Source organism: Vicia villosa, unplaced genomic scaffold, assembly GCF_029867415.1.
Source record: "Vicia villosa cultivar HV-30 ecotype Madison, WI unplaced genomic scaffold, Vvil1.0 ctg.000011F_1_1, whole genome shotgun sequence".
NCBI lineage: Eukaryota > Viridiplantae > Streptophyta > Magnoliopsida > Fabales > Fabaceae > Vicia > Vicia villosa.
In genome coordinates this window covers 1,232,144-1,245,359 of record NW_026704941.1, presented here as the reverse complement: position 1 = coordinate 1,245,359, position 13,216 = coordinate 1,232,144, and the positions used below count along the sequence as shown (strand labels likewise).

At 30.8% G+C, this 13,216-nt stretch overlaps 1 protein-coding gene across 1 annotated transcript; it reads left to right on the top strand.

Annotated features, from left to right (window-relative positions):
- Window positions 1-1,819: 1,819 nt before the first annotated feature.
- LOC131621855 (beta-glucosidase 12-like) lies at window positions 1,820-10,550 on the top strand. Its single transcript, XM_058892896.1, has 13 exons — window positions 1,820-2,021; window positions 2,283-2,352; window positions 2,598-2,656; window positions 7,365-7,440; window positions 7,541-7,618; window positions 7,701-7,788; window positions 7,891-8,146; window positions 8,443-8,558; window positions 9,366-9,583; window positions 9,671-9,702; window positions 9,813-9,915; window positions 10,067-10,175; window positions 10,255-10,550. Exons 1-13 carry the CDS (start codon window positions 1,863-1,865, stop codon window positions 10,424-10,426), a joined length of 1,536 nt encoding a protein of 511 aa, XP_058748879.1. The 5' UTR covers window positions 1,820-1,862; the 3' UTR covers window positions 10,427-10,550.
- The last annotated feature ends 2,666 nt before the right edge of the window (window positions 10,551-13,216 follow it).

Sequence of the window (13,216 nt, the reverse complement as noted above, 5' to 3'; positions counted from 1 at the left end):
TCTCCAAAAAGATACCAATCTTACCATCATAGGACCCAAGAATATCTCTACCCCACCTCTCCAAACCTCACTTGACAGTTTCTTGCTTCTTTAAGAACAAAGGCTTTTCAACCCACAATAACATTGTTGAACCAACTATATAGTTGAAATCAACAAGGTTTGAGATTGTGACGGCGAGGGGTAAGTTTGAGTACTCAGTTCGTGACTTTTGATTTCAAGAGATCGAGGGTGAGTTAGAGTTCACAGTTCGTGAGGTTGAGGGTGATTTCCAACTCAGAGTTCGTGAGGGTGAGGGTGAGAACGTATGAGCAGGACAATACAATATTAAAAAATTGGATTTTTTTATTTGGTTAAATGTAAATAAAAAAGTTATTTTTTTCCATAGGTTAAAACATGAAATAAAAAAGCGCATGTTTTTATCTGGACGCGACGAGTGTTTTTACCGACGTGAAATGAGTTTTAGGGCAGTTAATTTTACTCCTGTAATATAGCTTTCGACAATGATGAAAGATTAAGGGGCGTGACGGGTGTTTTACCGTCGTGAAATGAGTTTTTGGATGGTTAATTTTACCGTCGTGACATAGTTTTTGGTGAGAAACTCATGTGATGTGAGGTCAAGGGGACGACGGTTGTTTAACCGTTGTAACAACAATATTAGCGCGATTAATTTTACCGTCGTGACATGAATTTTAGGGACGATTGGTTTCAACCGTCTTAACCACTATCTCTAAATGCCAATTACGACAATTATCATGTAACTGTCGCAATTTTTGTGTCGTAAAACACTAATTTTCTTGTACTGTATTCAACACCACTTTGGAGAAAGCATTATGGTTGAGAAATAGCTCGCCAAAGTTCATATCAACCCTCATACAAAAGGATCGTATCTAAATGGATACCAGTCCTACCATTAGATGAATACCAAGTAAATCGTCTTCCCAACGATAAAAAGGTCGATAAGGTCCATGAACAAACAAGGATTTAAAAGTAATGTGTTAATCCAAATTAACGAGAATTTGATTCCCTCGACCAACAACCATCTCTTTCACACAATGGACAAAATTAAAATCTCCAAATTACCAATACACGTCACCACCAAAATTACCTTTACATCTTACAAGATCATTCGATAGAGTCCTCTTGTTGGCAAAAGAACACTTGAAGTATATATTAACATCAAAGCTAATATACTATCTTCGTCCCAAACTATAAGACGTTTTGGATGTTTCACGCGAATTAAGAAGATCAATTAATTTTGTATGAGTAAGAGAAATTATGTATGATTTTACAAAAATGTCCTCTATTAATTACAATTATTTTAAATAATTAAAAAAAATATTAGAAAAATAAAGAAAAAAAACAAGCTTCTTTTTTTAAAAAAAAAAAATTATAAATAAGTTATTGATATTTATAAATTAATAATTTTAAAAATTGTTATACTTTCATATAAACTTAAAATGCCTCAATTCTAAAAGAAAAGAATCATTGAAAAATTCAAATCTATATAATAAAAAAAAATCAATAAAGTTATATAGGATACTCTTATTCATAGGATGGGGTCAAAAACCACTGTAGTGGCCTGTTTTTTTCTTTGAGATGGGAAATAAACATTAAAAAATAAGAATAGAGCCAAAATTGAAAACGTACTGTTTGTTGTTTCTTCTAAATTTTGGTTCTATATTCATTAGCAATAATGACAAAGCTAATCTTTTTTTTTTTTTTGACAAATGACAAAGCTAATCTGATGTGTAGGTTTTTATATCTTTCTTTTCTCTTTCTTGTCATTATTATAAAAACAACCACATTTTCATATAAATTTTATGCATCAAGCATAATAGTGAATTAGTCTTTCTTCACATGCAATGGCATTATTCAGAGCTTTTTTACTTCTTTCTCTCTTCAATCTCTTCACTACATTATCATCTTCAGAGGCTGTCTCACCAATTCTTGATGTTTCTTCACTCAACCGAACCAGTTTTCCCAAAGGCTTCCTTTTTGGAACAGCTTCTTCATCATATCAGGTAAATATTTTATCGCGGTTTTGTCGATAATTAATCAAAAAAATCTGTTTAATCGTTGACATCTACAAAATTCGAACATGAGATCTCTTTAAGTGATCTGAGTCCAGTTTTACTATGAACAAAATATAGTTTGCATTTTATGAGAGTTGATTTTTATTTTTTTGAAATTAATTATTAGTTTAAAATTTTGATAAAATATTAATTTTTTTATTAAAGTTTATGTTAATGAACAATTTAGTTGAATCTATGGTATGCATGCAGTATGAAGGTGCTGCAAAAGAAGGTGGGAGAGGAGCAAGTATATGGGACACTTTCACTAATAAATTTCCAGGTATTTTCAGATTCCAATTACATTTCACTATATTTTCCTTTTTGGTGTTTGTTTATTTATTTTGCATAATGATGGTTATGAGTTTGTCTCTATCTGAGAGAACATTGAGAAGTAGTAGATTATAAATTATAATTCTGTTTTAACCCTTTTAATTACCATGCAAGTTTTTATTACCTTTTTATTTACTAATTTATTTTCTTTTTACAAATATAATAATTCAAATATAACAAATGTGCAATATGCAGATAAGATACAAGATAAGAGCAGCGGAAATATTGCAGTTGACCAATATCACCACTATAAGGTAATATTGCAGTTGACCAATATCACCACTATATAGATCTTTCTGATTATCTAACATAAGAATTATAATTTTAAAGTGTGTTTCAAATTCCTTTAAATAAATTCAAAAAGGTGTCAAACCCTAAAAAATTAATTTTAATTTTTTTTTACCATTTGCCTCTCAGTAAGATTATTATGTTATGTACAACATTTTAACAACAATTGTGAGAGTATTATATTTGCAAATGCCAAAATCATAACGGACCCAAAATATGACTCATAAATAATAGATTTGTGAAAAATCCAAAAAACTTGAGGCTTGCTTGGATTGATGCTGTCATCGGACCTCCAGTTCTTCGCTGTTGTCGGTTGGCCAGACTCAGTTATTGTTGTTGGTCGGGCAGACTCCACTATCATCGTCGGCTAATCAACCTTCTGTGCTCTATCAGACTCCGTTAAAGTGCTCTAGGCCGCTTGATCGCCACTGTCGCGCTGGCATGTCTATGTCATTGTTGCCTCCTCCACAAGATCCACTGCACCGTGTTCTTTTTGCTAGTCGAAAAATGTGGTAGTAGTGAAATATGTTTTATTTTTTTTTCTCTTTTCTCACTTGAAATTTTAAGGCATATTACAATAATTATCCACATTAACTTTAAACCAATAATGATGTCAATTTAACCATAACCATCGTGTTGATCTCTTTTTAAAGCTTGAATCACTCTTCAACAAATTTGATCAAGTCGAAGCAATGCTGGAACATTTATATTGGATTTGATTTCGTGGACATATATGCTAGTTTATGTTCTAGAGGCACCTTCTGAACCTGAATTTCCTTTGATTCTATGATGTCTCTTAAAATTGTAAACAAATTCAGTGTGTTTTGTCCTCTCATGATAAATTTGATGATTGTCCAAGTGAATGACAATTTCACTATACAAATTTATCTTTAGACATTCTTGAGTGATCTCTGACTCCTCAATCATACCTCCTAATCATATGGCTTCCTTGACCCCTTTAACAAAGGCAATATATTCTGCCTCAGAAGTAGATAATGCGACCATATATTACTGACTGATCTTATAAGCATCCAAAACAATGTAAATGCAAAACCTGGTAGGGATATATTAATGTATACATTACTTGCATGAATGGAATCTTTAAAACCCTCTAAAGCTTCTTCCTCTTGGGTTGCTTTGTTGTACTTTAAACCACCCTTTAAAGAATAAATCAATACCTTAGCGCCCTCTTAAAATCTCCCAATGAACCTGACTAAGATTTGTTATAAACTAACTTACTTTGCTGAATGTATATGCTAAATACGGTCTTTTATAAACCATACCATACATAATGCTTCCGAACCCACTTGACTAGGGAGTACTATTCATTATCTTTTTCTCTTCCTCAACTTGTGAACATTGTCTAACCGAAAGCTTCGTGTGGTGAACCAAAAGAGTGTTGACAGTTTTAGAATTGTGGTTTCTAAATTGGTCCACCACTTTCTTCAAGTAACTAAACGGGAATAATAGCAATTCACTCTTCTTGCGGTTTCTTATGATATCCATCCCCGTGATTCGTTTAGCTTCACCAATGTCTTTCTTCTCAAATTCACCATTCAAGAACTCCTTGAGCTTACCGATCTCTATCTTTCTAGACCTCGTCGTCAAAATATCATCATTATCTAATTAGGGGGAGAATGAGTTTCTCATTCCTTTTCAATATGCATACACAAGTGTCATAATTTCTTCAACAAACATACCTTAACCTTATCTTCTACAACATGTTCATATTGTTCTATGTATATGTATATTCAAGGTATCCATGCAAAATATTTGTTTTGACATCCATTTGCTCCAACTCAAGACTATATTGATTTACAATTTCTACAAGTATCCTTTCATAACTATATTTATCACAGGTAAAAATATTTCATTGTATTCAATCTCTTCCACCTCAGTAAAACCCTTTACTATAAGTATTTCCTTAAACTTTGGTTCTTCAATTCTTGAATTACCTTTCTTCATCTCATCATTGAACTCCATCAACCATTTTCACTATCTTTTCTTTTGAATGCTTCTCTGAAGGTTTTTGGTTTCGAGTCTTGATAATCATGAGAAATTTTCTGTTGTCCTTCAATAATACTTGAAACTGAAGCTTACCTCCTCGCCTCTAGTCTTATTATAGTAGGAACTCCCACCTCAAACTGAGTCTCTTTCAGCGTAGTTTATGTTTCTTTAACCTACACATCTTTGCACTTCATCCTAATACGAGTCTCATCAAAATCAACATCACTGATTATGATAATTGTTTATCCTTTAGTATCTATTTTCCACTATTTATAATTCTTCACCCTTTAGAATAATCAATGAAAACACACTTCACATCCCCGATATCAAGTTTGTCTTGTTTGATATGAGCAAGCTCCAAAGCTCTAAAATCTTCAAGTTTGAGTAGTCTACCAATTTCCCACTCCAAACCCCATAGATGTCTTGAATTTTATTCATGTAAATGGAAATTTCTTAATAACGTAAGTTGTTATAGCAACAACTTCAATTTTATTCATGTAAATAAAAATTTCTAAATAACGTAAGTTGTTATAGCAACAACTTCTCCCCTGAAACTCTTTGGTTACCCAATTCCCAACAACACTCACCTTATTATCTCCAAAATGGTTCTATTCATTCATTGTGGTAAGCCATTTTGTTTAGGTGTGCCAACAATGGTTCTATGTCTCATGATACATTGTTTCTTACCAAAAACATTATATTGCTCTTAAACAAACTTCAACCCATTGTCAATTCTTAATATAATAAGTTTAGTTTCCTATTTATTTATGGTAAAAATGTATCATTCATTAAACCTTTCAAAAATACCCCTTTTACTTTTTATGAATGTAGACTCATACTCTTATAGAGAAATCATTTATATTAGAGAGGAAATAAAATCCACCCCATGAATTGCCACGCTTGTCGGATCCCATAGATTTGAGTGGGCGTACTCAAAAGGTCTATTAGAATTTTGCACACCACTTCCAAACTTTACCCCATGTTGTTTTCCTGTAGTTAAATTATCACAAAATTATAGTTTATTTAGTTTATATTTCCCTAACAAACATTGTTTAGCAAGTTCAACTAAATCTCTTTTAGTGACATGCCCTAATCTCAAACGCCACAACTTAAATTTATTGGGAAGGTTTTGACTAGTTACTGATACATGACCAATAAAAGGGAAGCCATTCAAAATATATAACCCACAATTTTTGGACCCTTTATCCATTATCAATGCACCATAGAAAATTTTCAACACACTACATTCATTTCTAGTACAGTATCCTAGATCATCATCATGCTTATAGATAAAAAAATGATTAACAGCAGGGACGTTCCTCACATTGCACAAAAGGATCTCACGATCATTCAACATTTTATGTCTGACTGCACAAATACCATAAAATTTGCAGGTCTTATTATTTCTGAGTCAAACGACTTCACCTTCTATTAGCTCTAAAGTTTCAAAATATTATTTCTTTGGCCATGTGTGATAAGAGAAAATTGAATTTGTAACCCTACTCTTCTCTGTATCCAAAAAATTTACCACTTTTGTGTCAAACTTTCATATGAAAAGAATCACCATTGCTCCATCTTTCGAGATAATCCTTCTTGAAGTGGTCGATTTTTACCGAAACATTTAATCCAAGACAATCCTTCTTGACTTGGATCTCTTCCCTTTCTGATTTCCTATAATCTCATTGCTTCCTCTTGAGATACTTAATCCTTCATCATTATCATCAACCTTCAAATCTTTGAACTTTGATAAGGGAATCCTTGAAGTGCTCAAAGGATCTGGATGTTGAACTTAACAAGTGTAGAACATTGTCTTGATCATCAATATTTTGCAAATAATTGATGATCTTGTGAAATCCTATCAACTGATTCACATTAGGTTTATTCCCTACCATACATAAAGAATAAAGTTGATGTTTCAGAAACAATATGATACAATGTCTTGATCATATATAATAATTCAATCTTGAACCATATATCAGATATATGATTTACCTCATGACTCCCCTAAGTAATTTATTTCTTAAACATAAGATAATGACACATTTGTCTTTATCCACCATCTCAGCCTTCTAAACTTTGTTTAGGTTTAGAGGCATAAATGTCTCTTTAATTAATTCTTTTATACTCCTTTGCTGAATTAGTATTGCTTGCATATTCACCTTCCAAAACCAAATTCACTGTATTCACGTGTAAACTTACCCCCCCCCCCACGCAATGAGCACCACTTGTTGTGAAAAATGAATTATAATTCAAAGTTCAAACACACCAAGAATATGATATGTGGAGTAAAGAACAATAACAACCAACCAAGTAGTTTTAGTGAAATAAAAATATAACATGTGAAAATATATAGAAAATTGTTTACCCTTTCTTCTCATTAGGATTTCTACACCTTATGAAACATGTCCTTACAACAAGTTAGAGAGAAAATATGTATAGGTGCTAAAACCTTAAAGATCCAATACCCGCAAATTGCCTGATTGCTTGTCGGAAAACCGACAGTACTGGGACATGTTTTTTTCTACTATTTTTCTCACATGAGTTTTTAAGCAATATTACAACACTATGATAATAAAGAAAACAAATAATTTAATATGTCATCTCAATTAATTGTTTTTTTCTTTTTGGCTTTATTATTTTATTTGTTTTGTAACTTAAATGTTGTAGGAAGATATTAGCATCATGAAGAATATGAATTTGGATGCTTACAGATTTTCAATTTCTTGGTCTAGAATTCTTCCAAGTGAGTAAAACATGAACCAATTAACTTCTTTTGTTTGCTAATTTAATTTATGTTGACTTTTTCCATTAATTTTTTTTCAATCTCAATAAAATATCAATAGAAGGACATCTTAAAGGAGGTATAAATCAGGAAGGAGTCAAATATTACAATAATCTTATAGACGAGCTATTGGTTAATGGTTAGTATATTTAATTTATTTACTTTAATCTTTTTAAACTTCACATTTTAACATCTTATACAACAATTTATCAATAATGTAGGTCTACAACCATTTGTAACTCTATTTCATTGGGATCTTCCTCAAACTTTAGAGAACGAGTATGGTGGCTTCTTAAGCCCTCTCATCGCGTAAGTTATGCAAAAATCATGTTATTTTTTTACGTTATTGTATATTAATCAATCAACAACCATACTACACATTCATATCACAATATATGACTATTTTTTCAGAAAGGATTTTCAAGACTATGCAGAACTTTGTTTCAAAGAGTTTGGAGATAGGGTGAAACATTGGATTACTTTAAACGAGCCATACTCTTATAGCTTGGCCGGATATGCATTCGGATTCTTTGCACCTGGTCGATGTTCAAAATGGTTGAATCCAAATTGCACCAGTGGTGATTCCAGGAAAGAGCCTTATTTGGTTTCGCATTACCAACTTCTTGCCCATGCCGCAACTGTTAATGTGTATAAGAAGAAGTATCAGGTTTGTTATAATTTTGTTGAGTATTTTTTGTAACATTGAAACCATAATTCATCCAAATTATAATATTGAACTACAATTTATGTTTAGTTGCAAAATAAGAACACTGTGTAAACAAACAATTTGCGATTTGTGTTTCTATTTTCTCTTTTGTTACTAGTTGTTGGTCTAGCAAATTTAAATTAAGAACTTAATTTAAAGCTTTAAAAACCTACTTCTAAATTGATGTGTGATTGTAAAAAAAAATTTATATATATATATATATATGGCTAACAACTAAAACAATAATTTATATGCAGGAATCTCAAAAGGGGGTGATAGGAATAACCTTGGTGTCTCATTGGTTCATTCCATTTTCTGATAGTAAACTTGACCAAAATGCTGCCGAACGAGCAGTTGATTTCATGTTTGGGTGGTAAGTGCATATATTTGAATATTAATTAAAATATGCTTAATATTGTTTTGATTAAAGTAGTTAGAAGTTAGTTGTGATTAACTATTAATGGTTATACTAGTTATCTTAAAAACACTATAAATTTATTCTAGATTCATGCAAAATCAATAGTGTATCAAGGATTATGGCCTAAGGTTATACCTTTTGAATTTTAGTGCCTTTTGACCTGGTTGTATAAGATATTATTAAACTGATTCTACCTTATTCTTACAAAATTGACTTGTAAAGTGGTGGCGATAAAGTCTACTCATACATTATCTTTAATATATATGAGACTTAGTTTTTCTAATGCACTCATTCATGCCTAGCATTAATGAACTTGGTATGTTCTTATAAACGATGGATGACTCGAATTGGTAGACTTTAATACCATATTAGATTTTTAAATAGGTTTAATTCATGATTATAAAATCGGCATGTAAACAAAAAATCCATTCTTTATAAATTTTAGTCTGACTTTATCTTCAAGATACGTGAAACTTTATTTTTCAAGGATGTGGTGCAGAAAATCAAAGAGTTCAAAATACAATATAAATAGAGACGAGTAAATGTGCATTCTTTTTAATTGCAGGGGTTTGAGCCCCTTCTAGCCCCATCAAATGGACTAGATCCACCACTATCTATAAGTATCTTCTTCATACTGTCAATTTAAAAATCAATCTATATATCATTTATTTATTTTTATTGCTAGAATATTATCATGCTTCTCAAAAATAGTAATTGCGCTTCATGACTTTTTTTCTTCTTAATTTGTAACAATGATTACAGGTTTATGGAACCACTAACTTCAGGAAAATATCCACAAAGCATGCGTTCTCTTGTTGGAAAACGATTACCAAAATTCTCTAAAGAGCAAGCTAGACTACTTAAAGGGTCATTTGATTTTCTTGGACTAAACTATTATACCTCTAATTATGCTTCTAATGTGCCTCAACTTAAAAATTCTGAACGCAATTACAATACAGATTCTCATGCTAATCTTACAAGTAAGAATGTCATATTGATCTTCACTCAATTTTTTTTTATATTTTAAATTTGCGATAATAATTAAAACTTTGTTTTTATGATTGAAGCTGAGCGCAACGGAATTCCTATAGGTCCAAGGGTATGTATATGGCCATACTTTTTTTAAAAGATGAATATTAACATTGTTATAATTCAGCTATGATTTAAATGTATATATAGCTTATATTTATATAATAATCATCTTTATAGGCAGCTTCAAATTGGCTATTTGTTTATCCTAAAGGAATTCAAGAACTATTACTCTATGTCAAGAAAATGTACAACAATCCTTTGATTTACATCACTGAAAATGGTAAATATATTCATTATCCATTAAATGTCGTATATTATATAAAATAAACAGGAAGGTTAAAAGTTGTTTTTAATTTGTGTATGGTTTTTATTTTAACACTTTTGTCTAGCATTTATATGATCATAACTTTGTTTAATAAATGAATTTGTAGGTGTCGATGAGTTAAATGATCCAAGATTATCACTAAAGGAAGCCCTTATAGACACTTTTAGAATCGACTATTACTATCGTCATCTCTATTATATCAAATCTGCAATCAGGTAAGAAGCTTCTTTTTATACATTTTAAGAAATAGTTTTTTATCATACCTAATTTAATTTATATTTTTTTTATCATTAGGAATGGTGTAAACATAAAAGGATATTTTGCATGGTCGTTGTTGGACAATTTTGAATGGTCCTCAGGTTATACAGTACGCTTTGGAATTAATTTTGTGGATTACAAAAATGATTTGAAAAGATATGAAAAGTTATCTGCAAAATGGTTTAAGAATTTTCTCAAAAATAAATAAATTTTATATACCTTATGTTTCTATTAAATAATGTAATGAAACACATGAATCAAGTTTAGTCAAGTTTAATTTTAAATAAAATTGTGACCCTTCATTCTCAAAATGACAATTATAATGTTTGAGTAGTGACTCATTATTAAGACATGCTTACTATTTTTGTAAGTTTATACTCCAATATTACAAGATGCTTATTCCAAACATTGCTTGTTCCTTATTTAACATTTTAATTATTTAAGGATAATTGGTCATGCTAGAGTTTTTCATAATCTCTACTTTTTAGATCAACACACAAATATTTTTTTCCTTTTTGAATCAAATATAAAATTTCATACAAGTAATTACATTGTGGCCAAGCAATTTAGTCTTTGGAATCATAGCTTGACCATCCTTCTCAACATGTATTGAATTTTATCAATAAATTTTTTTTCTAGCTACTATTATTCATTATTCTCATACTATATATGACTACTACCATTATGCCAAACATATGAAGCTACCTTTTCCTTTGAGCAACATTAAGACCACATATACATTTGAACTAATCCACATGGATATTTGGGGTCATTTCTCAACTCCACCTCTCAAGATCATTCATATTTTATAATTGTTTATATGACTACACAAGACATACATGGTATTTTAGAATGAGGAGTAAATATGAGACAAGATCATTGGTCATAAAATTCATCACTTTTTCTCATACACAATATTTGGCCTCAAGGTCAAGTTTTGAAGGATTTAAAATGGAAAAGGAGTTTCTCATGACCAACAAGGAACCAAAGGCTTCATTCTATTTGATCTACTAATATGAGAACTATTCATCTCCATTAATTTTTATTCATTCCCAATTGCATATACTAGATCCACACTCTACTCTTTTTTAACACACCTGATGACAATATACCAAAAACATTTAAAATTTGCTTAAACCTAACAACTCATTCAGTCCACTGCCTTTGCACCCTAGTACCTATGCATATCCACTCAACTCTAACTAAACCTCTCCACACATCTTTAATTTCCCCTAATGACACTAGTTCAACTATCCCACCCCCACCCTACACTTCTATCAGAAGCATTTACAAACAAATTTTTTTGATGACTTTGTATGCAACTAATTCAAATCCTCTAACACAACAATGTATCACATTCAATCTGCCATTAAGCACTCACACATATCCTCTACCTTAAGGTCTTGTTACTTAGATCATAATAAAACTTGGACCATTACTCCTCTCTTTAACAAGAAAGTCATTAATGGTTAAAAGTGGTTTTTTAAAATCAAGAGACATGTTGAATCTATTGTTTAGTTGCGAAAGGATACCATCAAGTAAAGGCATTTATTGTATGGAAATATTTTCTCCTACTGGAGTTTAAGACGGGTGGATTAGATTTGTTATATTTTTCTTATTTTTACGTAGAAACGAGTGATAGTGTTTGTCTTGAACTTGAATGGAAAGGACAAAAAATTAAAGCAAAAATGTAAAAGACAAAAGAATTTATACTAGTTCTCCTTATCAATCAAGGGTGCATTTATTCCCTCCACTCTTTAGAGGATTTTTTACTATTGTTAGATCTATGTACAAGTCATCAACAAGACGTTCTTACAATCTTCTAAACATAACAAAAGAAAGAACCCTACTTTCTTTAGAATATATTATCACCATAACCTTAGTGATTAAGATACAACATACACTTTGAATAACTTTGAATAATATTTGGTCTAGGATTGATTAAAAGTTTTATTCATTTGATATTCTCTTTCATAATGTTACATATCGTGAGTGTTCTTTATAGCATCAAAGATATTGGGATGATTGTTGTACATATCATGAGGTAGATTCCAAACACCATCGGTGATGAATTGCTTCACTTTTGTGGAGTTGTCATGATTCACATTTTGAAAAATATCCACAAAATCTATGCTACACCAAGGATCAAGCCAACAATCAATCTTAGAGCCATCACCAGGGAGCTAGGAGAAGTTTGATCTAAAACCATCTGAAACTTGTGTTTAATGCTTCTCCATACGGATGAATATATAGTGACCAATGATCCTCCTTTTTCTTAGCACTTTATGCCTAAGCATAATTGTCCAATGCTCATTAGAGTGAATGAGCTCCCTACATAGTTTAAGACCAAAAGCTTCATTAAGCTTTGAAAGGTTCCTAATGCCAATGCCACATTCAGAAGTAGATGTACAAACCTTGGCCCAAAAGACTATAACCAGCTTTTTTATGATAATAAAGAGTTGTTTGAGATTCAAGAACAGTCTCAAAGCACTATAGTTAAAATATGTAAGAAATGAAAAGTGAGGTTTTTCCTGTATAATCATTATAACATTATTAAGTGATATTATAATTATTAATAAATTTTATATAGACACCTCATCTAAAATGATTTTTTATCTTTGTCATATGCCACATGTGCAAAAGTGGAAGGGAAATAAGAAAATCCCAAGGTTTGTGAAATAGATGGACTAAAAAGTTGAATTTTAATATGAGAGAATAAAAAGTTAAAACCATTAAAATAGGAGAATAAAAGTACATTTTATTTAGATAAAATATGTTGTATTCAATTTTATAAAAGTAATGCATTGAATGTCAAGTTAAGAAAATGCTAGGTGATAGAGAAAGTGATTACATTTAATCTCTAACCTTAGTAAATCAATCTAGTTTAATAGTATAGATTCGGGACTAAAGGAACACTTAATATTTAATTCTCCCATACTTTAAAATGAATGACATTTAATGTTTGTATACAAATTAATAAATATAATTAATAAATTAA

Bases quoted from the DNA above. Each gene is read 5' to 3' on its own strand.
- LOC131621855 (XM_058892896.1), top strand. From the start codon at position 1,863: ATGGCATTATTCAGAGCTTTTTTACTTCTTTCTCTCTTCAATCTCTTC. The intron at 2,657-7,364 runs GTAATATTGCAG...TAAATGTTGTAG, and splicing joins ACCAATATCACCACTATAAG to GAAGATATTAGCATCATGAA. The intron at 8,147-8,442 runs GTTTGTTATAAT...ATTTATATGCAG, and splicing joins TGTATAAGAAGAAGTATCAG to GAATCTCAAAAGGGGGTGAT.